A 27916-nucleotide genomic window follows, 5' to 3' on the forward strand; every position below is an offset into this window, starting at 1 on the left:
GCTGAAGAACCTGGTAAAAGTTCCACAGGAAATGCACAACAAAAACATATCTGAACACTTTGAAAATGCATTATGCAAAAATAACCTAATGAAACCCCTATAGTTTGCAGACTGCGGGAGAAATAGGTCCTAATTAGTAAGGGAGTTTATGTTGATTTTCAAATAAATTAGAAACTAAGGTCTAAGTAAAAGCAATAATGTATCATTTCCAATAATATCATAAAAAAAAGATCAGACACATAGCAATGGTAAACTGGGGTTTCCAAAATACCACGCATGCATGGAAGCAACAATTTGTCAGGGGAGCTAAGAAATCTGTCTCCAGTGTTCAAAGTGGGGTCCTTGCCACTTTTCTTAGGTAGGTTGAATGAGGTTTTTGCCCAGGGGCAGAGGCATGGCCGTGAACAGGCAAGATACTCCAAAGTCCTATCTAAAAACACTGGGCTTTGAAAACAGAGTAAGTATGATGACAAAAGTCCCCAAGAATACTTTTTCCTTGGCTTGTGTGCATTCATCCAATAGCTCATATGTTCTAATGACCATTCTACTACAGGATAAATAAAATCAGGAAAACTTTAGAAGATGATTTCATTGCTGCCCCAGAGCACAAGACCCCATGCCGATTCCATTTGCACAGAAATCAGGGAATTAAAGTTTTAAACCTAGTACTTTAAAAATGTGCCCAGTGGTGGCCCACATACCCTAGTAGTGAGTTTGAGGTGGTCAGGAAGAGATGGAACTGAGAGAGATGGACAAAGGCCTGGCCTCAAAATGCTTTTAAAAACCAATCTACAGTGCCTGCCATTGGAAAGTGCCGTCTTTGGCTGGGCTGAGCCAAGTTATTCATACAGAGTACATTCTTCATACAACCATCAGTCATTCAGGAAACAAACTTATTCCACTCTGTGCGTAGGCCAAAGCAGAGGTGCGTTAACAGCTAGGAGCCACTAAGCCGTCTCCTGGAGGGGAGAGGCATCCAGAAGTCACATACCTGTTTTCAAACAGAGCTCATCAAAGTCATGGCAGCAGCTGCTGTAGCTCTTGCATAAGTTGTCACACCGACAGTCGGGAGGTCCAACCTCTTGAAGTTCAAAGCATCTACCCTTGCAGGATCCAGAGGTGTTGGTCCACGGAGAGTCAGATAACACTGCCGTTCGAACAACAGGCAAAGACAACAGCTTAGGGAGTGGTCATGTCACCAGTGAAGGAGTGGCATTTGGAAGCAATTGGTGTGGAAATGCCATCAGACTCTGGAGGAGAAGCCTGTCTGCAGCGCCTGCTACCTGGGTACCTCATGCATGTTGCCCAACTTACATAAACCATGGTTTCCTTATTTGTAAAGCGAGAGGTTCATAAAAGTAATTCTAGATTGTAATGAGTACGGAATGAAACAACCCATGTGATATGCATACCAGGATACCAAATAGAAACAGAGTAACAAATGCTGGCTCTGCTCCTGATTTTGATTAGGACTATGCCTATGAAATGGCTGGTGCCTCTATTGAAATAAGAGTTCATTTCCTATTTTTAAAACCCATCCTGCTAGCTGAGCATGATCAAGCACTAAGGAAAGAAAAGAAGATTCAAGGCCAGTCTGGGTTGCGTAGCAAGATTCTGGGTGTAAAGTTGTCACCACCAACAACACTGGAAGGAAATTTGAGTGGGAGTGGTCTAAAAACAGTCTGAACACATATGATAAGAGCAGAGCACTTTTGCAATCTCTTCTCACCATAAAAGCCGTGTCAATCTAGTGTTATTGGAACACAAATGCCACATGGCCAAAACAAATCCTGTATCATTGTTTGCATGTGATATAATCTAAAAATCTCAAAAATTAACCAAAGTTTAATAAATGAAAGAATGTGATAAGATGAAAATTGGACAAATTCATCGTATGTGGGTAACATATGATTGAAAATTAACTAGAAGGTCTACCCATAATAGCATCTAAATGAAAAATCAAGATATGAATTCAATAATACATATGAAGAAATGATTCAATGATTAAGAGCACATACTGCTCTTACAGAGGACTTAAGTTTGGTTTCCAGTATCCATATTGGGTAGCTCATAACTAACTATAACTCCAGCGCCAGGGAATCTGATTTCATCTCTGGCCTCCATGGGCACTGCACTCATTTGTATACACACACACGCACACACATACACACACACACACACACACACACACACACACAATTAAAAATGAAATCCTTTTCTAAAGAATATACTAAAGCTTTATGAAGAAGACAATTCTAGAAAACTTTAGTTAAATCATAGGCATACAATTTTAAAGATTAAAAAATATTAATACCATAAAAATCCTAATTCATCCTAAACCAAAATATTCAATATACTCACAAAGAAAAATATCCAGAATTCTAGAGAGTTGAGAGGATAGAAAAAGCTAACTGAAACTGGGTAGTGGTGGCACACAGCTTTAGTCCCAGCGTTTTCGGGGGCAGAGGTAGGTGGATCTCTGAGTTTGAGGTCTACAAAGCAAGTTTCAGGACAGCCAGAGCTACACAGAGAAACACTGCCTCAATAGATGATAGATAGATAGATAGATAGATAGATAGATAGATAGATAGATAGATAGATAGATAGATAGATAGACAGATAGATAAGGTATCCAAAGGAAAAAGCAATTCAGTGACAAGATAGAAAAGTATATTCTGAAGGTAAATAATTGAGGTTGGTACTAAGAAATACATTCATCAATACTGTGGATGAGGTCCAGAAATAAAGCTAAATACATGAGTTTGTTGTTTAAAAATAGCATTTCAAAAACAAAACAAAACATCTCCTAGTTTGAAATTTGCAACATTTTATAAATTCACAGATAATTGTCTGGCCGTTTTATTCATTGTCTTCTATTTTCCATGCTTGTAGGGAGATGAAATATATATCACAATATATGTAACAGCTCTTGGCAAATATTATTTATGACATGCTTTTTGTAACTTCTGTATTTAGAAAATTACCATTTTTGTAATACATATATATCATTTTTAAAATCAAGAAAAAGCAAGATGCAAGAGAAGAGATATTAAATGATCATTCTGAGTGCACTGATGCCGTTTATCTGAGTATGTAGTTCATCCCTTAGTCAACTGTCCCCTTCAGAGTCAGAATCACCCAATCCTAGACTTTATGGCATCAGATCAGTTGAGCTGAAGCAAACAGATCCACTAGACCGTGAGATGTGAAATGCTTTCTCACAGTTCATTCCGGGATGTTGAAATAAAAAGGAACCACATCAATTCAGTTTAGAAAATCATGTCTGTTTGTAACGCAGTGTCTTACCTCTGCTCCACAAACCACATTTTTCTGTTGATTTTGGCCAGCCTATCAGTAGTACATGCTGAGCCATAAGAAACTATGGCACGCAAGAAGGAAAACTAGAGGGGGGAAAAAATCCCACAGCAAAAGGGAAAAGAGTGAAAAACTTGTAATTGAATGTTCTTTGTTGAAGGGTAGTGCTTGGATAGAATCATTCCAACAGCTGCCTAATAAATTCAAAGTAGTAATCACTCCCATGAGCGGTGTCTGTAAATGCGCCCAGCTATTCTAATAGCCAAGGTAATGAGAAGAAGTCTGAAGGCATTGTTCATCCTGTCGTGCCCTCTTTGTGGGGTCCCAGCCAGTAATACTGTCTATGCTCCGTGTTTGTATCCCTCATCGAAATCTCTTCCCTAGATCTTTCTTTACTTTAAAATGCCTGTACACTTCCTAAGCTGGGTAGTGGTCATTCTTTGCCCGTCCTCACAAGGTGATTTTGTAAACATTTCTTTTGACCACAGCCATTCTCTCAATTTTCCCCTTGCCATCTTTGGAGAGGACTGCACCCCACTCAACAGCTTGCCTTCTCAGCTATGGACCTGCTTGCCAAGATGTCCACTAAGACAGCTGTGAAAGTTGCATCTCTACTGCAGAGATACATCTCAGAAAAGTTGGGCAGGGTCAGGCTACCAGCAGCTTCCGTTAGGAGTGAGTTCCCGTGTGAATCAGGGGAAATGGGCCGAAGTTCATTCTCAGATGACAGTGGCAAATCAAACTAACAACATCAGGAAGAAAAATGAAAAGATCATCTGAGTCATAAAAGAGACTTTCTCATCCAATGATCCCAAGGAACTTGAAATGTTCTAGCTTTAAAGACAAAAAGAGAGCCAGACATGGTAGCAAATGCTTTTGATCCCACCACTCAGGAGGCAGAGGCAGTAGATCTCTGTGAGTTCAAGGCCAGCCTGGTCTACATACTGAATTCCAGGACAGCCAGAGCTACATAGTGAGACCCTGTCTCAAAAAAAAATAAAATCAATCAGTCTATCAATAAAAACAAAATAGTGCTTGAATTGAAAATTCACTTGGCCTTTCCAAGGTCTACTCCATCCCTTCTCCCTGCTGCCAGAACAAGCGTAGTCCTGTTCATTCTACAAGTCACCCTCTGCACACTAGCTTTAAAACAAAAAAATGCCCAAGGTCTTTGTTCTTCTCCTACATCCAACCTAAGGATCGATTTGTTTTGTTTTGTTTGGGGGGAGTTTTATTTATTATTTTCTTATCCATGTGGATAACGTGCATGTGTGTAGGTGCACATGCTATGGCACACACGTGGAAGTCAGATGAAAACTTTGTGGAATTGGTTCTTTCCTTGCACCTTTACATGAGGTCCATGAACGTCGGTCATCTGGGCTCAAGTAGCAAGCACCTTCCCCCGCTGAGGCATCTCACTAGCCATAGACCTTTTGAAGACTTATCTTTTTATTAGAATTGATCTAATATCAAATATGGAAAGGGTCTTCAATAACGTGCCAGAGTTTTGCAATGTAAACCTTTCTTTATTTGATCTCAACAGAAGAGAAGCATGGGCGCTTCAGTTCCGTAACTCATTGAGAGGAGGAAAGCGACATGGCAATGAATTGCTGCCATCCCCAAATTTCCATCGTTACTGAGAAAGCCATAAAAATCACAGAATATGAAAGATGAAAGAGCAAGCCAGTGACAAGCATTCACAAGTGAGAAGAAGAGGGTGTGATGGAGGCGTTTGCCAGGACTCCTGTGACATTGAAATTATAAGCTGCCTTTAATCTGCATCTTCAAATGATGCTATTTCACGTCAGAGATGAAGTCTGTTCTCTAATTTTAAAAAGCAAACGTTTACAGGTCTATATAAGATGATTCTGAGGAACCTTGAATGTTAAAATGGATATCACACAATTATAATCTGCAACAGCGCCCATGCTGTGTGCTCCTTCTCACCGAAGTATAATTTCATGGTTTAACAAAATGCAAATGTAAATTACAATTTCTTCCTTTCAAATCTGTAATTCAGATAAGAACAGGCATGATTACTTTAAATTAGTTAAATAAAACCCCTTTTCAAGGACATTTCATTTCACTGTATACACAGAGGTGGAGAGGGAGGGAGAGGGGGAGGGGGAGGGAGGGAAAGGGGGAGAGAGGGAGGGCGAGAGTTAAAGCTATAAGCCTTTGGTATCATTTATTCTGCAGATGTATAAAAACCATGAACTATTGACAATTGAATTGGACAACTGGGAAGAGTCTAACTGATGGACAAGGGCTGTTACCAAAACTGACTCCATCCTATACTCTCAATCATATTTCTCTCTAAATCTCCCAGCTAAGTAGAAAATTCAAATCTGGAAGATGGTCAATAGGAGAGGTGATGTTTAAAGTTTCAAGGACTTCAGCCTAGCCTCAAGATAGATGGACTTAAGTTTCTACTACTAGGTTGGTCCCACTGGCAGGGTTACACGTTGTCCCCTATCTATCCCTCCTGTTCTCCTTGGTGCTCAGTGCAGGTTGTCTGCGGAAAACACAGCCCTGAAACGGCCTGTGGGCTGATCGTATGCCGGCTTCTTCTCTCAAAAGCATGAAAACAGAACCAGTTCCCTTGGGTCTGCTGTCCTGTCCCAAGTGTAATCTGCCAGCCAAGGCTTGGAACATGTGGTGGGCATTCAGGGTGCCGCTCGGCTAGAGCCTGGAATGCCGTCATCCACCTCTTCTGGATCATCCCTTCTTGACTGAGCTGCCCCTCCCCCCATGTTCTCTGGGTGCTTTGGTATCATCCCTTCGCCAGCAAGCACCATCGGTTTATTCGCAGACCCGTGTGTCAGTTTTCACTGCTTCCTAAATATCGAACTTTCTAGAAACAGCCACTGTTCTCTCTTCTCTTTAGAACTACCAGGCCAGATTCCATAGGGGAGGGGGAGGGGGGATAGAGAGGTAGGGAAGATGGAGACAGACAGGCAGAAATGGATAAACTGATCCACCTGGCAAGTTTTCAAACATCTGTACTCTGAAAACACTATGTCTATACACACAGTATGTTCGTATGTAGAAAGACCTCACAAACTACAAGAAAGCAGAATTCTGTGTCATTTAGATGGAAACTTTTAATATTTAAGGTTAACCTCCAGACCAGTGATTCTGAACCAGTGGGTTGTGACCCCTTTGGCAAACCTCTATCTTCAAAAGTATTTATATTACAATTCATAACAGTAGCAAAATTACAGTTATAAAGTACCAACGTAAATAATTAGATGGTTGTGGGATCATCCCCCCACTATGAAGAACCGTATTAAAGGAAGGTTGAGCACCACTGCTCTAGGCCATTTCAATAGTACTCAATGTAATGAATCGCCTAGAGCTACGCAGCCAATCTTCTAGCAAACAAGAACATGTCATCACTTCCAATTAGACGCTGCCATCTCCATCAACTGCAAGTGTAGACACTGGCCTTACAACTAAAGAGAACGTAAAAGCTTCGCCACACACCTTTTCTGACACACATTATGCTCATTCATCTTATGTCATTTTGCTTTCAAAACTTTTCTTCTTCTGATTAAAAAATCAAGTAAGTGACTCTCATGTCAGGAAGCAGCTGCTCAGTTAAAATTTCAGATCATCTTAGCACAGCCACATTATTTATTTGACTAACAAAGGCAGATCCTTTGTTTAATTTGATTGATTCACACAGGGCCTCTCACTGTAGCCCCAAATAGCCTCAAACTTGCAACCTTCCTGTCTCAGTCTCCCAACTACTGGGATTAGAACCGTTCCGTGCTATACTCTACTTTTGATTGACTAAGGAGTTTTCAGATTTTATATGCAGGCTCCAGATTTTGAGTGTTCTTTCCTAGTCACAATTTTGAAAGATTGGTTGGTTTTTTTTATCAGTTTTTAAAATCATGGGTTTTTATGGGATCCGTGTGTGTGTGTGTGTGTGTGTGTGTGTGTGTGTGTGTGTGTGTGTGTGTGTGTGTTTGTCTGCCTGTCTATCTGTCTGTCTGTATGTCTGTCTGTGTCTGTGTGTCTGTGTCTGTATGTGTTTCTTGTGCTTTTCTTTGGCTCTTTTCTTCCTGTTTGAATGTTTGTTTTGCCCTATTCTGGTTTGTTTGGTGGTTGGTTTGTCTTCTCTTATTTTTATTCTTCTTCTTTAGCTGCCTGTTTGTTTTCTGAGACAGAAGAAGTGTGGATTCAGATGGGAGGGGATGCAGGGAGGATCTAAGAGGAGTTGGCGGGGAGGGGGGGGGGGACCCTAATTGGAATATACTGTATTTAAAAACCATCTATTTTCAATAAAAGAAATATCGAGGAAAAAAACCAAAAAGAAAAAAATCTATGTTGAACAAAGCACACTGAAATTTCAGATATATAAACACAGAGAGTTCTCTGCTATATATAAGTACATGGAAAAATCACTACACTGAGCCCCACTCAACAGAAAACTGCAAAGTCTATGACATCCCTGAATTCTAAGTCAGATGATTTCATCCCATTGATTCAAACTCCCCAGTTTCTATGTTCAGTCTAACATGAAGCCACACTGAGCACTATACCCTATCTGACCACTTTCCTCACGGAGTGACAACTGACCATCATTTTATATCTTCCTACATTCTGCTGGGCTGTTATTTAAATTGCTCTCAACTGCACAGTGAGAGTTCTAAAATTATCAAAGAACATGAGCCTTCTCATCCCTAGTAAGATTTTCTATTTTCTCCTAAAATTATTAGTTATGCTTTTCATTTCATATGTACTCAAAAAATCCATCACTCATGTGTTTTTAATCACTCCTTTCCAACCAATAAAAATGATGATAAATTGGCCTGAGTTATCAGATGTTTATTAGCCAAGTATTCACAAGCTCACAAATCCCATTTTGTCATACCAAAGTCACTTTGCTTCTAGTTCAAAGAGTACCCATGTCTCCCTGGGTACTTCTGTAATGCAGATTCCTCCACGACTCCAGACACACCACATCCACATGCACCACAGTATGCAGACCACTGCTGGCACATACGCTTTCTCTTCATCTCAAAGACGAATGGAGTGACCACGTCAGATGTTTGAAACAAAGATATCCAACTAAACTGCACTTAAATTTCCTTTGAAATTTGACGTCTGCCACCCATTTACCTTGGTGTCCCTTTCCTGTGCTTTGTAAGTCACTTTGGTCTTTTGACATTTCCTACACATCTCAGGACCTGGGAGAACCCTTATATCCCTCTGCTCCTAATAGATGACCAGGTCCTTCCTAACAATCAATCCAGCTACCAAGTGTGCTAGTTAGTTAATTATAAGTTTCTTTGCATGGTCACAGCCTTGGAGCAGACACCTCAGTTCACAGTGCAGCAGTGTGAGTATTCATGCATACAAAACATTCTCTGTTGTTACCCGGCAGCCCCAAGGAGCTACCAGGACTAAACCAGAAGCTGAATGCCTTGAAAAAAAACCTCTTTGTCTTCTTCCTGTTGGAGAGACACCTGGTGACAGTGAGTTTGCAGGATTTCTTGGGAGCTTGAGAGTGCTGTTTAAAAAAAGTTGGGGTGCTTTCTCTCAACTCTTATTTTAATAGATGTAGGAAAAATTCCCCAATGTTTTCTGATGCCAAAATTGTGCTAGTAGTCAGAACAGCCTATCACTTGTTATTTAGGAGAAACCCCCCTTCCTAATGTAGTCAGCGTTTAAAGAGATATGAACGTCTACACTACGTTTCCCCCCACTTTCTAAAAGGCACCTTTGCTTTTTTTCTATTTAAGCAGAAATAAACCCCAGTGCATAGACAGCAGGTAAGCTGCATCAGAGAGAAGTTTAAGAATAAAAACCACAGAAGAATATCTAAACCCTGAAACTCGAGTGTAAATTGTACAGCGTCCTAAGACTACACTTCATATAGGTAGGTAGGCATAAGTGAACTATCTATCACTAGATACCATGAAGGCTTAAGATAATGATTATATCAAACAATTCAAGACGTAAGTATTCTGTAGTATATTTAATGCTATCTAATTGATGAGTTATACTATAGACTGGACTAGTTTCCCAGAAGTAATATTGACACATTCATTCTCGTATCTATTTCCTATGGCATATGGACATAGTTTATTATACAAGTAAAGTTTTCAGGGGGTAGTACATTTAATCTATACTTTTTGAGTTTTCTGGTAGAGATCTCACACACTTAAGAGGGGGAAGAAACAGGATGGAGATAATTGGAGATTTTTTTGTAATAAAAAATAGAAACCTTCTAAGCTGATCCTCACTGCTGAGGGCTGAAATTTTATAAGTGACTTGCCTGTGACCATAGCACTTACTAATATGGACCCAGGGTACCAGGCTGGGACCTTCATGATCCAGTTCCCAAAAAAGTCAAGTTTGAAAATAATGCACTCATTAAAGAAACAGCATTTATTCCTGTCGATATCATTTAAGGGAAGCAGGAAAAAGGTTCCTTTTAGGCTCCTTGGAAAGACCCGGCAGTGGGCTGTCAGAGCCACATGCCCACACCAAGGGCCCTGTCTGTTAGTCACAATCAGCCTTAGCGGGAGTGAAAAAGAGGGCTTTGAAGACAGCATTTGCCTCCAATAAAAACAGCATTCTCTTCTGGCCCAGTGACCCCCTCTCCTCCGTCTCCAACGAAACACAATGAAGTTTTGTCCATTTGGGCTCCCTGGGGCCACAATGTCTTAAGATCTGTTTTCTCCTCCTTCCTTCAAACTATGCCTCACCTCAGCTCACTCACCCGCGTTTCCTACTCTTCCTTCAACCTTCCCAAGCCTAGTTCAAGTAACTTGCTTGCCGTGTGGGAGATTCACTATCCCATCATCCCTTGTTTAATAATACCCATTTATGGTGGTGTAAAGTCAAGTGGTGCTTCATGCTGCTCCAACCAAGAAGTGCAGAGGAACACAAAATTCCCAGGAAGACAGAAGACATCCTGTGATGTCAGGAAAAGGAAGCAAACATTGCCCCCTAGAGTGCCTGTCATTTCCAATGCAATTTTTAATTCTGAAATCATCAGCAGCTCCAATTTCCAGGAAATTAACCAAGTCCTTGCCTCAGAGCAGGTCGGCAGAGCCCCCTCGGCCGGCACGAGCGTTCCTTTATGAAGCCCCACTCGGCTTGGTGCGCTGCAAAGGAGCCCCTTTCACTCCGGCGGCTGCGGCGTCAGTTAAGTCAGGCAGGCTCCGAAAACTCACCTTGCCTCATTTCAGAAGAAAACACGGAATGCAGATCTGCTCTTGAGACTCTAAAGAGCTCACGTTGAGGGTTCCCTTATTCTCAGTAAATCTTAGTCCCAAAGTTCTGAATTTCTAAAATTTCATTTAAAAAAAACAAAACACCTTCCTTTCTTCTCACTCCTAGGACATAACTTTCTGGTAGCAAATAATGTACTTTACAGCTTATGGCAGCATCCCTCTGTGTCACCCCTCTGTATCACACGGAGCTTGTCAGCCTCATCCCTCTCCATCATTAAACAGTTACCTGTTCTCTCTGCAGTCAGCCTGGCTTTATTTATGAACAAAGGTTCTTGTTCTTTTTCAATATTCATAAATTTCAGGGTGCAAAAATGTAAAGTCAGTTATTAAGAAGTGACAGTCCAGTTTTCTGATTACAATAACACACCTGGGGGCTGGAGAGATGGCTCAGTGGTTAAGAGCACTGGCTGTTCCTCTAGGGGACCCAGGTTCAATTCCCAGCACCCTCATGGCGGCTCACAACTGTCCATAACTCCAGTTCCAGAGGATATGCATAGGCATGCATACAAAATATTCATACATATCAAATAAAATAAAACAAAAGAGCACACTTTACAGCTAAATTATAGACTAAATTAATTGTCCTTCAAGGTCATCTGAAAAATGAATGTCTGAAGGTGCTGACGTGGATTGCCTAGGTGCACTGTACTGTGAAAGAATCAGAAACGCTGCTAATAACTGCCCCCTCTTACCTGTGGGAGGTCCTTCATCCCATTCTGCCCTCTTGATCCTGCTTGCTGTGAATGCTAAGCAGATGTTGACGCCAATGGCAAAAGTGAACCAAGATATCACCTAAGGGAATAAAGAGATCACGTCAAGCACGGCTAGATTAAACGGGACTCAGAATTCATGGAAGCAGTTCAGATGAGCACAGCCACCCCAGCCCTGCCGATTCCGAAAGGCATTCTCAGATGATGTCTGGATTTGAACAAGGAGAGAGAAAAAAAAAAAAAAATCAAATTCAAATGGAAGTGATTTCGGAAGACCGAGCTGTTCGCTTGTCGGTGCATCCTCCGCCTACCTGGTATGACCCGAAAGAGCCTTTTCTTGCCATGCCGAGGGATTCTTGGAAAGCCTCTGCAGGGTGTTCTCTGCGTGCCCTGACTGCACTGTGTTCGTTCGGGGCTCTGAGTTCAGTCTATTAACTCCAAGCAATCCCACCTGGGAAGTTGACAGGCGCCTCTGATTCGTCCAGAGCTAGATTTCATCACCGCTGGTTCACAAATTGCAACTCTGGGCATAAGAAGCTTAAGGCAACATCCTTCTTGGCCCCACCCCCCGGCCGGCCCCTCCCCTCACACAGACACTTTCATGTGGTATCCTTTGGCAACAGAGGGATTTCTTATGTAGCCGTGGCCAATAACAGTGCATGTTCGGTTTCTTTCCTCACAAATACATGGTTTGTCAAAAGAGAAACCAAATGTATTTTATCCGATAAAAATGAAACAGAACTGCCCGGAACTTCCCAACAGCTCGAAGTTTTTGCTATGTAATTATTCCAGGTCTTCAATTCCACAACTTCAGGGCTTTTTTTTTTTTTTAACAAGAAAAAAAAAATTACAATCTGTAAACCAAATAAATCTCTCTGTCCTTCCCATTTGTTTATTTTTCTAGCAGTTGGAATGACCCTGTCTCTATATAACTACACCCTCAGCTACTTCTGATTCCTTGGGAGCTTCTCCCAATGGAATCTTCCAAAACTGCAACTCACACAAGAGATAGCATTATCTCCCTCCATGTTGTTAAATTTGACAGAAGTAACTTTTATCAAAATACTGGGACTGCCCGCTTAGCTGCATAAAGTCCTTCTTCTTCGTGTGAGGAAAGACAACATCATTCCAGTCTCTACCCATCCCTGACAAAGGTTAGCTTGTTTGTGGGGTAGGGGGTGGGGGTAAGAAGCGGGAGTAAGAGACAGTAGGGGGAAGCTTGAGCAGCCTTGAATTTAGCTTGGAAACGTCAATGGCTGCAAGGACTCCTGTTAAATGCTCATCTAGTTTGAAGAGGCTGTGTCCTGTGAGGTTGTTGTGTGTGTGCTGAAGCTTCTAACCTTAGTAAGTTAGCAACTTGGCAACCACACCAAATTTGGAAGTCTCTAAATTGGAAAGCCGTTTACATGTTATATGCTTTTAGGATTCAAATGAGGGAAGGGTTGTTTTGGACTTTTCCCTGCCAGGCCCCTTGACCATCATTCTTGCAGAGCACATATGTGCATACGTAAACAAACAGGAACCTTCCAGGCAGCCACTGCTCAAGGAGCCCCCATGGCTCTGCTCGCATAAAAACCTGATAGCACAAAAGCCAAGAGCTTGTTTACGTGGATTGCAGGGTAAGCCTGGGTTTCATTATAAACTCCAGAATTTAGTAAACAGCTCATTGAAGAGAAGAAAAGACACTGCCAGACATTCAGCTGTCCTTCTCGATCCTCTCAGCTTTGCGCTCTCGAAGAGGGGGCAGGCTATGAATTTATCTACAAGCCTCTTGCTTTAGTCTGTATGCCAAGCTAAACTGATCTGGAGTTGATTATTTAGCAAGGCTTCTAAAAGATGTTAACCCGTGTAAGATGTTGCTCCGTTTATATTCAATCTCAAGATGCAAACCTGCTGTTCGGTGGGAGAATCTGTAAACCGAAAGGAAATCATCAAGTCCACACGGTTATTTCATTGTAGGCTGCATGCTCCAGAGGGTCTGAAAAACAGCCTCCTTTTTTTCCCTCTAGCCTCCCCAGGCCTCCAGATCCCGGCAACTTGAGACTTTCTCTGACATTTGATTATAGAAACCCATCTCTAGGTCATTGTAGGCTCTCCTTGTGTGTGTGTGGGGGGGGGGGGGGGGGGGGGGGGGATTGCAGCTCAGAAACCGAATATCAGTTCTCACTTTATTGTTTTATTTCATGGCATGCAAACTAGCTGTGCAGGAGAAAGAGGCCACAAAGTGTGACAGCAAGTTGATACACGTCCATGTGTGAGTCTGTGCAGCACTGGATTACCCACGTATCCAAAGGGATCAAGAACAGCCACTGTTAAAAGTCAACTCTTAACACTGTTAAGAGTTCTGCCAAAGAACCGCATCTTCACCTGGCCATTGTGTGTCACAGACTTGTTAATACATACACACATAGGCACACACATACCTACATATGCATATACATGCATATACGCGATGACACATATGCATGCATACATACACACAAACACATGCATATACACACAAACACATGTGCACATACACATATGCACACATCCCTGCACATATATAAGAACATACATGCTTGCATAAACACACACACACACAAATATACACACCATCTAGCTACAGTTAAGCAAATTATGCTGTGTTTTAGATTGCACATGTATGTGAGGGTACATGTACTCTCCATGTGTGGAGGCCAGAGGAGGGCTTTTAGTATCCTGCTCTATTATTGTGCCCTTTATTCCCTGGAGATAGGGTGTCTCATTGAAGTCAGGACCAGGCTGACAGCCAGAAATCCCCACCAGTCCTTATGTCTCCACTCCCAACAGGGCTTGAAGGGCAAGACACAAGGCAAGCAGATTTTCACTACAAGGTAATCATTATAGATTAAGTGTCGGGGGTGGGTAGTCAAAGTCCCTACTTTGGCAACAAATCAACAGTAAAATACAATTACCCTTCATTATCTCAAACAGAGGAAACCCAAACACCCGGTAGTGTACAAAATAGGTAAAAAAAAAAAAAAAAAATCACCTGAAATAACTGAACTACAGCACAAAATCTTCCATAAGAAAGTTCACCTGCTGTGGTGTTTAAGATTTTGGTAAAAAGACATCCGTGCCTGGCTGACTCAGTACAGCACAAAGAGTTCAGAAAGGGGGCTTTTAAACTTAGCGTCCAGTGTGGTTTATTAACCCAGCCATATTTCAGAGAACACTGCCCTCTGGCAGAGAAAAACCTAACACTGTAAACATCTTTTAACCATCTCAGCCTCAAAAATCACTCTGGTTTTCCAACTCTATTACCCACAAGGATCCCCTGAGGGCAGATATTAAAATGTGATATTTATGCCTTACCCCCAGAGATTCTGCTCCACTAGATCTAGGGGGTAGAGAGAAGAAAGGGAGATTTTAGGGGACAGACAAGAAGGGCTCAATCAGTCATTCTGATGCAAGCCATACAAGGACCACATCCGAATAACATTAAAATAAATGACCGTGACTTAATCTACCAATACCCCACTTGTTGAATGACTTGGTCTAACTCATAGTGTAATTTTTAATCTATTAGTGATAGTGTCCAATGTTCATTGGATTTTAAGTTTCAATCTCTTTGTAGCAAGCTGGGGTGCTCCAGCAGGGGGATCATCTTGATGCTGTGAGCTGCAGAGCAGTGATTTATTTACTCTGCTGTTTATACAAAGCTGCAGTGTGTCGCTTGATTGCAATATAGCAGTTGCATTTATATAAAGGCACAGTCTATCTTTTCATGAAAGTAGTCTATGGATCCTTGTTCACAAGCCCTGATCAGGATAAGGCTTGAGGTGACCAATGAGATTTGAAAACTAGGTGATCGACACTTGCCATTCTCTCTCCCAATTATGAAACTGTCAGGAACTCACCAAAATTTTGTCTAAATCCTGTTTCTCATTATGCTTGACTTGACGTGGCTTAGTATTATTCCAACTGTAACTCCAACAAAACACCATGAACATTAGAAAATGGCCCCCATATGTATTTCCCCTAATCTAGTTGAAAAGTCATTATGTCTTTCTTGTCTTTAAATTCCGTTTTGGCTGAGGACTACTAGAAAGTCCAGAATTTATAAAATGAACAACAGTCTTTGTTTCCCAACCTAATGGGTAGAATGTTTTGACAGCTAAAAGAATAATAAGCTGGCTCATTGCTTCCACAATTCTGGACTGCAGATGGGACTTCAGATGCTAAACCACAAAGGCAAGGTTTCATGGGTAATATATGTTCCCAGGATTTAGCCAGTTGAGAAATAGCAGATTTCAGTTCAAATGCCAAGAGGGCTTGTTCTCCTAATTATCACACAATTGAAAGCTGAAATTAATACTGCCATGTTTTCCAGTGGGTTTAACTTATGTTGTAACTGTCTATATATTAAATTTGCTACCCACAGAAACTAACAAGAATCCCACACCAAAATAATCTGTGAATAACTATTCATCATTCAGATATTTATTAGCTTCTATGTGTACTAAAAGTTGTTCTGGATAATAGGAAGCCGAACTAGACATCATCCATGCCTTCCACATTCAACTAGACGCAAAGGTAACTGTAAAATGGAAACTGTGGTAAGTGTAGACATGTAGAGATCAGTGGTGTTTTGAGAAGACAGAATTCAGGTTCGACCTAATTGGGAGGGTTTGCGGAAGACTTTGTAGAGTCAATTGGGCTGTGATTTGAAGGGTGGGTGGGAATAACTGCATTCAGACAGGAGAAAGAATTCTAGACAGAGAGACCAGAAAGTGCAAACAGTTTCTGTAGGTTGAAGGTGAAATTCATGATGTCCAAAAATCAGCCAGCTTGAGTGAGGTTGGGAGCACAGGAGGATGCAGAGGTTAAGAGAGGCCAAGCATGTGGTTTTTCAAAGGTAACTTTAATGGCATTATCGTTATCCTTAAAGCAATGGAAAACCTTTAGAAGAAAGCTTAGGAAGGTAGAGGTTTAATCAGATTTTAAAGCTAATCTCTTTGTAGTGTGGATACAATTTGCAAGGAATAGAGAATGGATACAGTTGTTGGGCTTAAAAAAAAAAACAAAAAACGATGGCGCCCAGCTTGCCCCAGGGAGGTTCTCGTTGATGTAGACAGAAAGAAAAGACTGTGGGTGTTGAGTGAGGCTTTTGAGTTAATGAATACTTATCAATTACCATGACCACAGCTGGTACCATCTCAGCAAAGTTACTTCTGGTATTTTAATTAAATATGTAAACATATTTGAATGTATACTTACACCCACACATATACAAAAACATACGTATGGCTGAGGAGATGGCTCAGTGGGAAATCATGTGTAAGGAACAGAGTTTGGAGACCCGTGTAAAAAGCTGGACTTAGCGATGTGTCTTCAATTGCAATGTTCCTCGTGGGACAGGAGTAGAGAAAGGAGAATCCCCAGAAACTCGTGAGATGGCCTTGGTATGCAGCAGGAAACAAAAAAGAGACCCTGCCTCAACACCCAAAGTTGTCCTCTGACCTCCACCCATAGACCTTGACAAATGTGTATCCACACTCACACCCATGAACACACACACACACACACACACACACACACACACACACACACACACACGAAAAATACGTGTATCTATTTGTTAATGCCTTAGGATTGGGTAAAATAAAGGAGACAGCTGGTAGTTTCAAAACATTTGTCTAGGATTTTCAAAACCATCTAAGGCAGTTGATGTAGAACAATGTGACCTGAGACCTTGAACATAATAAATTCATAACAAAAGAGGTTTTGAAAGAATTAGCCCCCAGGAAATAAGTCAGCTTTGTTCCTAACTCTGGTTGATAATAAAACACTTTAAAAGTCAAAAGAACGATTTAACTGTTTAGTTTCAACTGTGTATTCAAGAGTCCGGCAAACAGAAAGTCATCATCCATCCAGAGAGCCTCAGAAAAGCTTCCATCTTGGGAGTGACTTTGTAATGCATTGTACCACATATGCATGGTGGGTGGGAAGATTACTACAAATAATTGTATCTGTTTTCCTGTTCTGTTTTAACAAATTCTTCCTTTCTTTCTCTCTTTTTTTTTAATTATAAGTGTTTTAATATTCTTTCTTTCTTTTTAGATAGGATCTCACTATGTAACTCTGGCTGTTGAAGAACTCACTATGTAAACCAGGGAACTCACAGAGATCCACCTGCCTCTGCCTCCTGAGTGCTGGGATTAGAGGTGTGCACCTCCATGCTAGGCTATATTTTTTCATGTGTGCGCACACACACACACACACACACACACACACACACACACACACACACACTCGTACCCGCGTGCCACAGCACATGTGTAGCGGTTATAGGACAACTTGAAGAAATCAGTTCTTGCCTCTTCTACCATGTGGGCCCCAGATATCAAACTCAGGTCATCAGGCTTACCAGGAAACCCCTTTACTAACGGAGCCATCTTGTTAGCCCAAAGTAGTTGTTTTTCAACAGTTTCAACATAGGATTGACAGTTTCCTTCCAGCGTCTTTAAGCAGGAAGAAGTACTATTATCCTCTCTTCCAGAAAATGAAAAGGGGGGGTGGGATGGGGAAGAGGTCCAAAGAGTATGTGACATCTCTGAAATGTTGGAGTAAGTAACTAAGCCAGGGCTAAGCACCAGGTCTTCTAAACCAACCTAGTCCTCTGTCCACTAGAGTCTGAGGTCTCTCTGTTACACCACACGAGGGCCTCAACTCAACACATCCAAAATGTAGCTACCTACACAACCAGCCTTCCCTGTCAACTTCCTTTCCTTTCACGGACACCGTGAAACACTTGTTCTACTGCAATACTTGTTTCTCTTGTTCTTGATCAGATATCATCACATCTAGAGGCTCACATTACTAAGTACGACCATTTCCATTGTTGCTCAGAGCTTTGCTGAGTGCTGTCGGCAACCGAGCATTCTTCTTACATGGAGACTTTTATCCCTCATCTTCTTTGAGACATACCTCAGAAGGTCCTCTCGTTACCTCTTCTTTTGCATTCTACCTCCTCCATGCACCATTTCATTGAATCCTTGTGGATTCAACCTGTAAGTCATCTCTACAAAGTATGCAGAGAACCCTAGGTATGATACAAATCTGACCCCTTGACGCTTAAAAGCTTTCTACTGCCTCTCTTCATAGCAGGTCTTAAAACGTGATCCCTGGACCAGCTGAATCAAAATGGCCTGGAAACTTATGAGCAATCCATGTCCTTGGAGCCTACCTCAGACCAACTGAATCAGGAAACTCAGTTGTGGCAAGCACATCTGGCTACTCTGATGGAAGTGTGGGAACCACTGACCTACAGGCTGAAAGCCAACTGGTCACTCCCATCAAGACTACAGTCTCCAGTTTCAGTTCCAAGCTCTATCCCTGTCTAACTGTGAGGCCTTATGTGACCTCCTTACTTCTCAATCCTAAGACTCCATTTTCCCATGTGTATCCTTTTCAGGATTCTTCGGCGCATTACAGGATGTAATCCATGCAAATCACCAAACACAATGCCTGATACTGAATAATGCTTCATAACGGGTAGTTTTCTTCATCAGAAAAATGTTTGCTATTTCTTGATTAAGTTGTGTTCTTGCACACCTCTGTTTCCTAATACAGGTTGCTACTTCGACCTAGAATGGCCTCTTCACTTAATCTCCCTGGAAAATCCCAATAAATTTAAGAAAACTTGAGTCACATGACACTTTCCAATATGACCTCCCCTAACCTGTTTATCCAATGGAGAGCAATGGGCTCCCCTTGCTCTGTTCTCAGATTTTCTGGAACTTCTTACACAGCTCTAGCCCTTGTAGCACTTCAGTTGCAGAGGTCAGGTATCCCAAATGCCCCAGAGCTCTGCAGCCTGCCTGGGATGTAACAGGTACCAAGAACCTTGAGTTACGTTTCTTGCTCTGTTACTTTAAGCCCTTGCTTTTTTCATCCGTAAAACGGGGTTGATGGACTACCATGGCTGTTGGCTTGAGGTAGGGATGGGGAACCAGGATCTCACCTCACCAGCCAGTTCCCTCACCCTGCGGCACCTCCTCATGTTTCTGAACAAGTAAGGATTGTAAGTTGCACAAACAAACAAAAGAAGATCAATACATTATTGTCTCCATTATTCAAACGTTGTTGTAAATAATCCCTTATTTGAGGTATTCTGATTCTCAAATCCAATCCCAAATCTCACCCTCTATGGCCGACCTCTTGTTGATGAGTGGCAGAAACACCCCAGACAACAGCTTCTAGAGGGAGGTCAAGTTCATGTCTGTTTATATGGTTTTGTAGCCCTGAGATCTTCCTCTCCTCGTCATGCTCATCCAAACCTCAAGCCATAACTTTCTCCGAGACTCAGCAACTGCAAAAACACACCTCACAGCTGAAGCTCAAGAACCCAGAGCACCTAACCAGGATAAGGTGTCTGTCCTTCAGGGTGGCCTGTCTGTTAGTGTTCTCTGTCTGTTTGCTTGTTTGTTTTAGTATCTCCTCTCTCATCAGTAAACGTATAACTTCTCAGAGAACAGGAGAAATAAACAGCACAGTAAACCAGGCCAATAGTTTGGATTTTGGATTCCAACAGAATCCAAACCTTCAAGATGAAACTAAGCCTCTCTCTCTCTCTCTCTCTCTCTCTCTCTCTCTCTCTCTCTCTCTCTCTCTCTCTCCTTATTTATTTATTTTGTGTATGAGTGCTCTATCTGCATGTATGGCTTTATGCAGAAGAGGACATCAGATCCCACTATAGATGGTTGTGAGCCAACATGTGGTTACTGGGAATTGAACTCAGGACCTCTGGAAGAACAGTCAGTGCTTTTAACCACTGAGCCATCTCTCCATCCTGACTCATCTTCTATAAATGACTCATTTCTATAAAAAGAAATAATTCCTATCACACAAGATTAATGTCAAGACCAAACTATATAATAGATTAAGCAAGCAACCAAGCACTTGAAACATAAAACATGCATGGGCATGTAAGCGAGTGCGCACGCGCGCACACACACACACACACACACACACACACACACACACACACACACACAAATACAGACATCACCAATTCCCCAGTTCAGGAGAGTAAGGTCTCCATCACTTGCCCTCACACTCTCAATGTCTGTGCTTAGCAGTAACACAGGTTCTGGGAAACTTTTTTTACTTATAGCAACGTTAGATCAACTAATAATGTGGCAAACCTCCCATCCCACTTTTTCTAGACCTCAAGACATAATGCACAGTCCCTGACTGGCAAGGCTGGGATGATTCTAGACACAGCTGTGAAGACATGAGACCCAAACACAATAGTTGACACCCATGTAGAAAGTGCTGAGTGGAGCTTCTACGGAAGAACTGTGTTTGAACTCCAAACTAGAAGGAAGTTCACGCTTGTTCCTGGAATGGCAAGGCAAGTGTTCCCAGCACAACGGCCTCTCTGGAGAGGAAGCACAACTGTCACCATGCCTCTGCTTCCTGGTCAAGCAAAGAAGAGCTCCTGAGACTCAGCAAAGTGAGAGCAGAGGGGAGCGTCCCTTGCCTAAAGGGGGGCGGGGGGGAGCTAACATCACCATAACTACTGATGAATGATGGCATAAATGCTTTGAGAGGGAGAGAGAGAGAGAGAGAGAGAGAGAGAGAGAGCTAACCTCACCATAACTACTGATGAAAGATGGCATGAGTGCTTTCCCCCAAGATCAGAAGCAAAGCAAGACTATGTATGCCCTCTCGCCATCTCTAGTCTATTGTCGTTCTGCTGCCAAAACTAGAGAGCGAGCACATACCAGTGTGGATGCTCCTGGAGAACGTCACACTAAGTGAAAGAAACTTTTTGCAAAGCCACCTACTGTATTCTCTCATTGAGAAGAAACATCCCCAGCAGGAAACAATTTAGGGAGTGGGAGTGGGGATTCAGGGCTGGGAGACCACGTGAGAGGGAAGGCTATCCGATAGGGGCTTGCGGTCACATATAGTGAAATTCTCTAAAATTATGTAATGGTGATATTTGAACATTTCACATTAGGAAGGATACATTGTCGTCGGTATGTTTTCACCAATGCTATCTTTAAAATGCACAAAAAAGGGCTGGAGAGATGGCTCAGAGGTTAAGAGCACTGGCTGCTCTTTCAGAGGTCCTGAGCTCAATTCCCAGCAACCACATGCTGGCTCACAACCATCTGTAATGAGATCTGGTATCTGGTGCCCTGTTCTGGCATTCAGGCACACATGCAGAAAGAACACTGTGTACATAAATAAATAAATAAATAAATAAATAAATAAATAAATAAATAAATCATTCATGCACGCACACGCGCGCACACACCACTAGCAGCCTGGTGTAGTAGTGAGCACCTATGATCCCAGCACTTGGGAGGCTGAGGTAGGAGAATCGCAAGTACCAAGTCAGCATAGGGTACATAGACACACACACATGCACACACACACACACACACACACACACACACACACACACACACGAGTGCATGCACACATGCACACGCACACCCAAACACACATACAAGCTAGTGATTCAAACACACATGCGAGCTAGAGAGACTATATCTGTAGAAAAGAAAATTCCAAAGTATTCGATCCACAGAAAAACAGCATTAACTTTGATCTTAGTTCTGAAGGATGAATGTTCAGAGTTGTCTCCAGGGTCACCCCACGTCCCCCGTGCACTTAACACCCCATGGGAGGGACAAAGCATTTCAGTTGTGGTGTGTACCTCTGTTTGTGAACAATCTCTCCATATCCCTGAGAAGATGACTTCCTGAGACTCTGTCAGCCTTTTTAGCCCTTTCATCGGGTCTCATGTTTCATGTTACTGTCAGGGATAACAGCCTATAAGAGAATCCAGTTCTTGCTTATAAAACTTGAACCTTAATGGCAACGAACTACGAATAATACGAGGGGCAGCTGTGGGGATTTACGAGCAATAATACTTTGCATTTCAGGAACTAACAGTAAAATAAAAAAAAAAATCCCAGCCCTGTAAGACAGAGGGAAGATTTATTCACTTTCCGACATTCCACAAGGAACAGAGCAGAGGGCTGTGTGTAGCCACCAGTTCTAAAGCATCTTTGACTGGAAGATGGAGGCAGTTCATGCAGCAGAGAGAGATTTAATACAGCGAGTTAAAGATAGATTTTTTTTAAGTGGATAAGTGGATGAAGAACACTGGGGGCAAATGAACCAGAAGCAAAGAGTTAGAAATTTCAGACAAGAAGTGGCTTGCAGCAAACCTCCTGTGTGGCAGGCAGCTGCTCTTCAGCAAGGACTTTTACTTTCCCAGACAATTTACACAGATCGTCTTGCTTCATGTTCATAAAGCTTTTATGATATCATCATTGTCAACGAGTGTGAAAACAACATCAAATATATCAGACAATATTCCTAAGGTCCAGGCTCTCTTTAATGGGAAAGTCATCTTTTCTCTCCAATCACCAATGAAAATTAGAAAACTAGCAAGCCCTCATAAAATGGGCTCTCAGCTACATGGAGAAGGACCCGAGTCCCTGCGAAAGCAGAGGAACTGACAAGTGTATGGTGAATAACAGAAACCACAGAGGAACCTCTGATCTAGGCTGGCCTCGTTGTGACCCCAAAACAGAAACACCAGCCATGAGCAAGTGACAAGGACCTTGGCATGTTATTTCAAAATTTCTATGCCACCAGAAAATAATTCTTGCCATTGTTAGACAATTTCCCTCAACTCAGGAAAACCAAGTTTACAAAGTCATATTATACTGATTCAACACAGACATAGTAAACGCCCTTCACAAGGTTAGCTAATGCTTATGAAACCTTGCTTGGTACAGGATTCCTTAGTATTAGAAATACCAAAGTTAAAAGAAAGAAAGAAAGAAAAACAAAACAAGACAAAACAAAAAACCCACATGTTTTAATCGGGAGATGAAATGTATTGGCCTCTTTGGGGCAATGTAACAAAATACCAAAAAGTGGTTGGTTTGTGTATACAAGAAATTTACTGTTCAGAAGAGGCTGGAGGTCCAAGATCAATGAATCAATGCCCTAGTAGACAGCATCTGGGAAGCCCAGGTCCTCATAAAAGAGTGTCTTCTTCCAGTGACTGCACATGACAGAAAGGGTGAGTCTGTTGCGGAATATTCCTTTATACTGTGTGAAGATGTGTCACTGTGATTGGTTTAACAAAGAGCTGAATGGCCAATAGCTAGGCAGGAAGAGGTTAAGCAGGACTTCTGGGGACAGAGAGGTCTCGGGGAAGATGAAAGGAGGGGTCACCAGCCAGATGCAGAGGAAGCAAGAGGAGAGGTGAAAGCCACGAGTCACATGGCAACACGTAGATGAATAGAAATGGGCTAATTTAAGTTATAAGAACTAGTGGGACAAGCCTGAGCTATAGGTCAAGCATTGTAATTAATAATGAGTCTCTGTGTCGTGATTTGTGAGCTGGCGGGCCCAAAGAAAAATCCGCAGACGTAAGTCCATCTAGGGACTTCTCCAGAGGAGAAGTGGTAGCTTTTTGGTTCCTGAACCACAAGTTTAAAATGTTCTTGAAATCAACATTTCAGTGAGTAGCTAGCTGCCATGGACAGAATTAAATTTAAATGTAACCCAGTCAGGTATGGTGGTATATACCTTTAATCATAGCACTTGGGAGACAGAGGCAGGCAGATCTCTATGATTTCAAAGCAGCTTGGCCTCCATAGGTAGTTCCTAAATGTATCTTGACAGGGTAAAATTAAGACATTAAAAATGAGACAGAGTGAGTCAGAGACAGAGGAATTAATCCATCTGGAATAACCTTCTGGAAACACCCATTCTTGCATATGCATCCACATAAAGAGAAGCTAATGTTAACAACGACTTTTGCAGAAGGCACCTAGGAGTTCTGTGAGAACCAAGGTCCACGGGTGCCCATGCTCGCCCATAGCTCTCAAGGACCCTGCCTGATCTTAGGCTCCTTTAACAGGTGACAACTCCCCAGCTCTGCTAAGAGCATTTATTTCTGCTGAGTATGGTGCTGTCCAGACACCTCTAGGTATGTTATGCTAAGATATCACTACAAAACTAGGAACCCTGAAATGGAGGGTGTCTCTATTACACTCTCTATTAAGTCACTCATTCATGTGTTCATTCAACAAACTTTCATTGAGTGCCCAATATGTGTTACATACTGAGGATATAGTCTCTACCATGTATATCCCACATTTTGGTAAGAGAAGAAATATAGTATCGAGTAGTTGGCAATTGATAAGGAAATTAGAGCAGAGGAGTAGCAACAGTCTATTAGACAGTGACAAAGGTCTTTCCCCAAAGATGACATCTGATCAGAAGCCTGGAAAAATTAAGGAGGGCCCAGGAATTTCTTCAAAGGGATGGTAAGTGCAAAGGCCCAGTGGTAGGAGTGGGCTGGTATGTTCAGGGAAGTCAGTGTGGCTGGGGAGAGTACAGTGGAGAAACAGTAAGAACCAATATCACCATGGGCACCGGTTCGTGCAGGACTTTGCAGTCTATAGCGAGAGCCTCACATTTCCTGTTGGGTGTGATGGCAGGTAGAGTTGGTTAATGGTGAGATAAACTCTCCCTTGGCAGAAACCCTCTGTGACTGTTCAAGAATTCCTTCACAATATCTCAATTGAGAGGGCAATTGACTGAAAGGCCTCTAAGATCCTTTCCAACCCTAGGTGCCTACTCTTTCTCTGTCTCTGTAAAACCCTGTCAAGGAGCCCATGGGTCTCTCTGCAATAACCGGCAAAGAGTAGTCCAAGCAAACTAAACAAGCAGAACTGTTTCTTTCTCTTGGTGAGGAAGGGGAAGGTAAGGACTCCTATACCTTCATGTTCTTGCCCTTCCGTCTCCTAGAAGAAATCCATACAGAGAATAGAATATGGATAGGATAACTGGTATGGTCTATTTACCTATGTCAGCAAAAGAATGTGGTTTGATTAAAAAAAAAAAAAAAAGAAAGAAATACTTTTCGCAAAATCTTTTGAAAGAGGTGAGATGAAGCAATATCCCTCTGAACTGATCTAGAAAACAAGCATGATACAAACTGACCTTGTATTGCCTGTTCTAGCCCTATAGCTCTTTCACTATGCCTTGCAAACAGTAAGCCAGTATATTTATTAAATCCAACAACCTCAGATGGCCAAGCAGAGGATTATGCAAGACGGTGCAGAAGTTCTGGACCTTACTCTACCCAGCTAAGCTTCTGCTGTTCTTGGGAGAAATGTTATACAACTTGCTAATTACCAAAATCCTGGGCTGTCAGCCTTGGTCAGGATCAGAACTTGGATGCTTACTGACCACGTGGCCTGGAGGGAGTTGGGAAACCTCACTAGACCTCCAGTTCCTCATACAAAAATGGTAACAGCCACAGTGCCTTCCTTATACTGTTGTTGTAGAGACTGAATCAAATGATCTGTGTCCTGTCAATTGTTTATAACAATGGCTGTTCTCAATGAAGCCCCTAGAATGTATCAGACATTAAACAGAAGTGATCTCACTAACACTTTCAATGACCCTGCATATTATAGATTCCATTATATATTCAACTTAGAGTTGAACTGTAAGTCCCTTATAGATCCATTCTAGATTCAACTTATTTTCACAGACATAGAAAAAGTTCAGCCACTTGCCCAGGTTCACACACCCAGCAAGGGACAAAGCCAGCATTCAGATTCAGGTCTCCTTAAGCAGAGTCCAGCTGCTGAGAAGCTTTTGCTCCAGTACAATGTGCTACAGCACGTTAGTTACATTACCTTTAACAGAAGTCCTCCAGTGTTTCATTAGGAGGGAACATGAGGAATGGTGTGAGAGGACTCTCCACAGTTTGGAAACAGAATGGATTCTGTCCAGGGCAATGTCTCATTTAGCTACTACAGCAGTTTGGGGACATTCTCTTGGCACTCTCTTCTTGTGTCCCCTGACTGATGCAGCTGGTTTTGGGTGCCCCCTAAGTCTTAGGTTTGGGTAAATCTCTGTCACAGCCGGTAGCCTATGGTCTCAGGTCACAAAGGTCATTCTTCTCCCCTACTCCTAGTCCCCTCTCTTTTTCTGCAGGTATTTCCTTGTCTTCCTGAGAACGGATCAAAATTCTGACACATGTATGCTTGCCATTCATCTCATAGGATCCTACTACTGACGATCCCCATGTTGTTTGACTCAGTTACAACACAGTTTGAGATGCCGGTGCTAAGGACAAGGGTCGTCAACCAACAGAGCTGGGAGTGATCACTCAGTGTGGCTTTATCTCAGACATTCCTCACAACCCAACCTTAACAATAACACTATGCTCAGGGTGACCCTGTGACGTGAGTGTTCCCAGAACCATTCTAGGCTCAAATGACATCAGCAGGTCACAAAAGACCCCCAAACACCTGCTCATGGAGCCTACATCCCTGCTGGCTGAGAAAGAACACTGTATATGAAGTACAGCAACTGTTGGTAAGGGTGACGACGAAAGACTAAGACAAGGTGTTGAGAGTGATAACAGCCTGGACTCCAGAGCTGCACCAGTAAGCCAGTCAGAACGATTACAAATTGCAGTTTGAGTAATTTGCCCACAGACACCCAGTCAGTGACGGAGCAGGACTTGGCAGGATTGCGTTAATAGCAATTAAATAAAAAAAAAAAAATACAGCAAGAGTGGCAATAAAACCACCACATACTAAGTTAGCTGTTTACATGCATTGTCATATACATTTTATTAATGAGGATATGAAGAATCAGAAAGAAGCTATCATTTGGTCAATTACATAGTGGTGGAGTAAGAATCAGATCCCAGCCTGAATGGTTCAAAGTTCCCGGTCCCTCCTCCTCACCGTGTCTTCTCCACTGCAATGATACATTGAAAAGCTCTTTCAAGACAAGGATTGCACTTCCATCGTTTACAAAAAGTTCTGCAATGGCTGGCACAGAGAGAATTGAGCTTCCCAGGCCTCATTCCCCAGAAAGAAACTCAAATAGACAAAAAGATGGCCACAATTCTGTCAGCTCTTCCCATCTTCCTCTGGCAGTGGGAAGATGAGAAAATTGTCAATGCCACTGACAGTGCAACGGCCACTTGCTAACATCAGTCTAACCTCGACTCCCAACCAAACTTGTGACCTGAGCACCCACATTTGTTAATTTATTATACTTGTGTTTGTCTAAAAAACGAAAGCAATCAACAAGCGGTAAGTGTGGGCCCTGCATGTTAATTGAGAGCTGCCCTGCTATGGAGTAAAGAGGGCATTGTGATGAATTTGATGAGCTTGGACACTTGCGTTATCCCTTTAGCCTAACAATGCTTCTCTCAACAAGGCTGGGCCCTGGTGCCCACAGCTGCACAAAGGGCTTTGCATTGGGCATTTACATGCACAGCATGGCATCAGAGAGGGTGAGTAAAGACATGACTGTTTCTTCCCATTGTTCAAGCTGTTGCACAGCTAAATACAAACCTTTGGGAGTGATATAATTGTTCAAAGATGTAATGAAAAGTAGGCTGATCTTAAGAGCCAGATACACAAAGACTGTGACATGGTGCACAAGACCTGTCTGTACAGGTTAAAACCAGACAAAATCCCAGCATGGAGAAGTGGAAGTCGACACAAAGCGCCACCCCCTAACCAGAAGCTATTTGCAACTGATACCTGCTGGGAAAGGGAAAATCAGTTTTCTCCAATAGAGTGTCACTGAACT

At 42.2% G+C, this 27916-nt stretch overlaps 1 protein-coding gene across 5 annotated transcripts in view; it reads right to left on the reverse strand.

Annotated features, from left to right (window-relative positions):
- The window catches only part of Enpp2 (ectonucleotide pyrophosphatase/phosphodiesterase 2), a 114345-nt gene that overhangs the window by 72067 nt on the left and 14362 nt on the right, over positions 1–27916 (reverse strand). For 3 of the 5 annotated variants that reach the window (XM_052747818.1, XM_052747816.1, XM_052747817.1), the window contains exons 1-3: positions 11590–11812; positions 11261–11360; positions 992–1147 (exon numbers count right to left, since the gene is read on the reverse strand). In XM_052747818.1, coding sequence (XP_052603778.1) covers positions 992–1147; positions 11261–11360; positions 11590–11622 — 289 coding nt within the window. In that variant the 5' untranslated portion in view covers positions 11623–11812. Of the gene's footprint in view, positions 1–991; positions 1148–11260; positions 11361–11589; positions 11814–27916 lie in introns of those variants that run through there. The other 2 variants (XM_052747815.1, XM_052747819.1) reach the window with 2 other exon arrangements.

This window comes from Peromyscus californicus, unplaced genomic scaffold (assembly GCF_007827085.1).
Source record: "Peromyscus californicus insignis strain IS unplaced genomic scaffold, ASM782708v3 Scaffold_20__1_contigs__length_68692818, whole genome shotgun sequence".
Taxonomy (NCBI): Eukaryota; Metazoa; Chordata; class Mammalia; order Rodentia; family Cricetidae; genus Peromyscus; species Peromyscus californicus.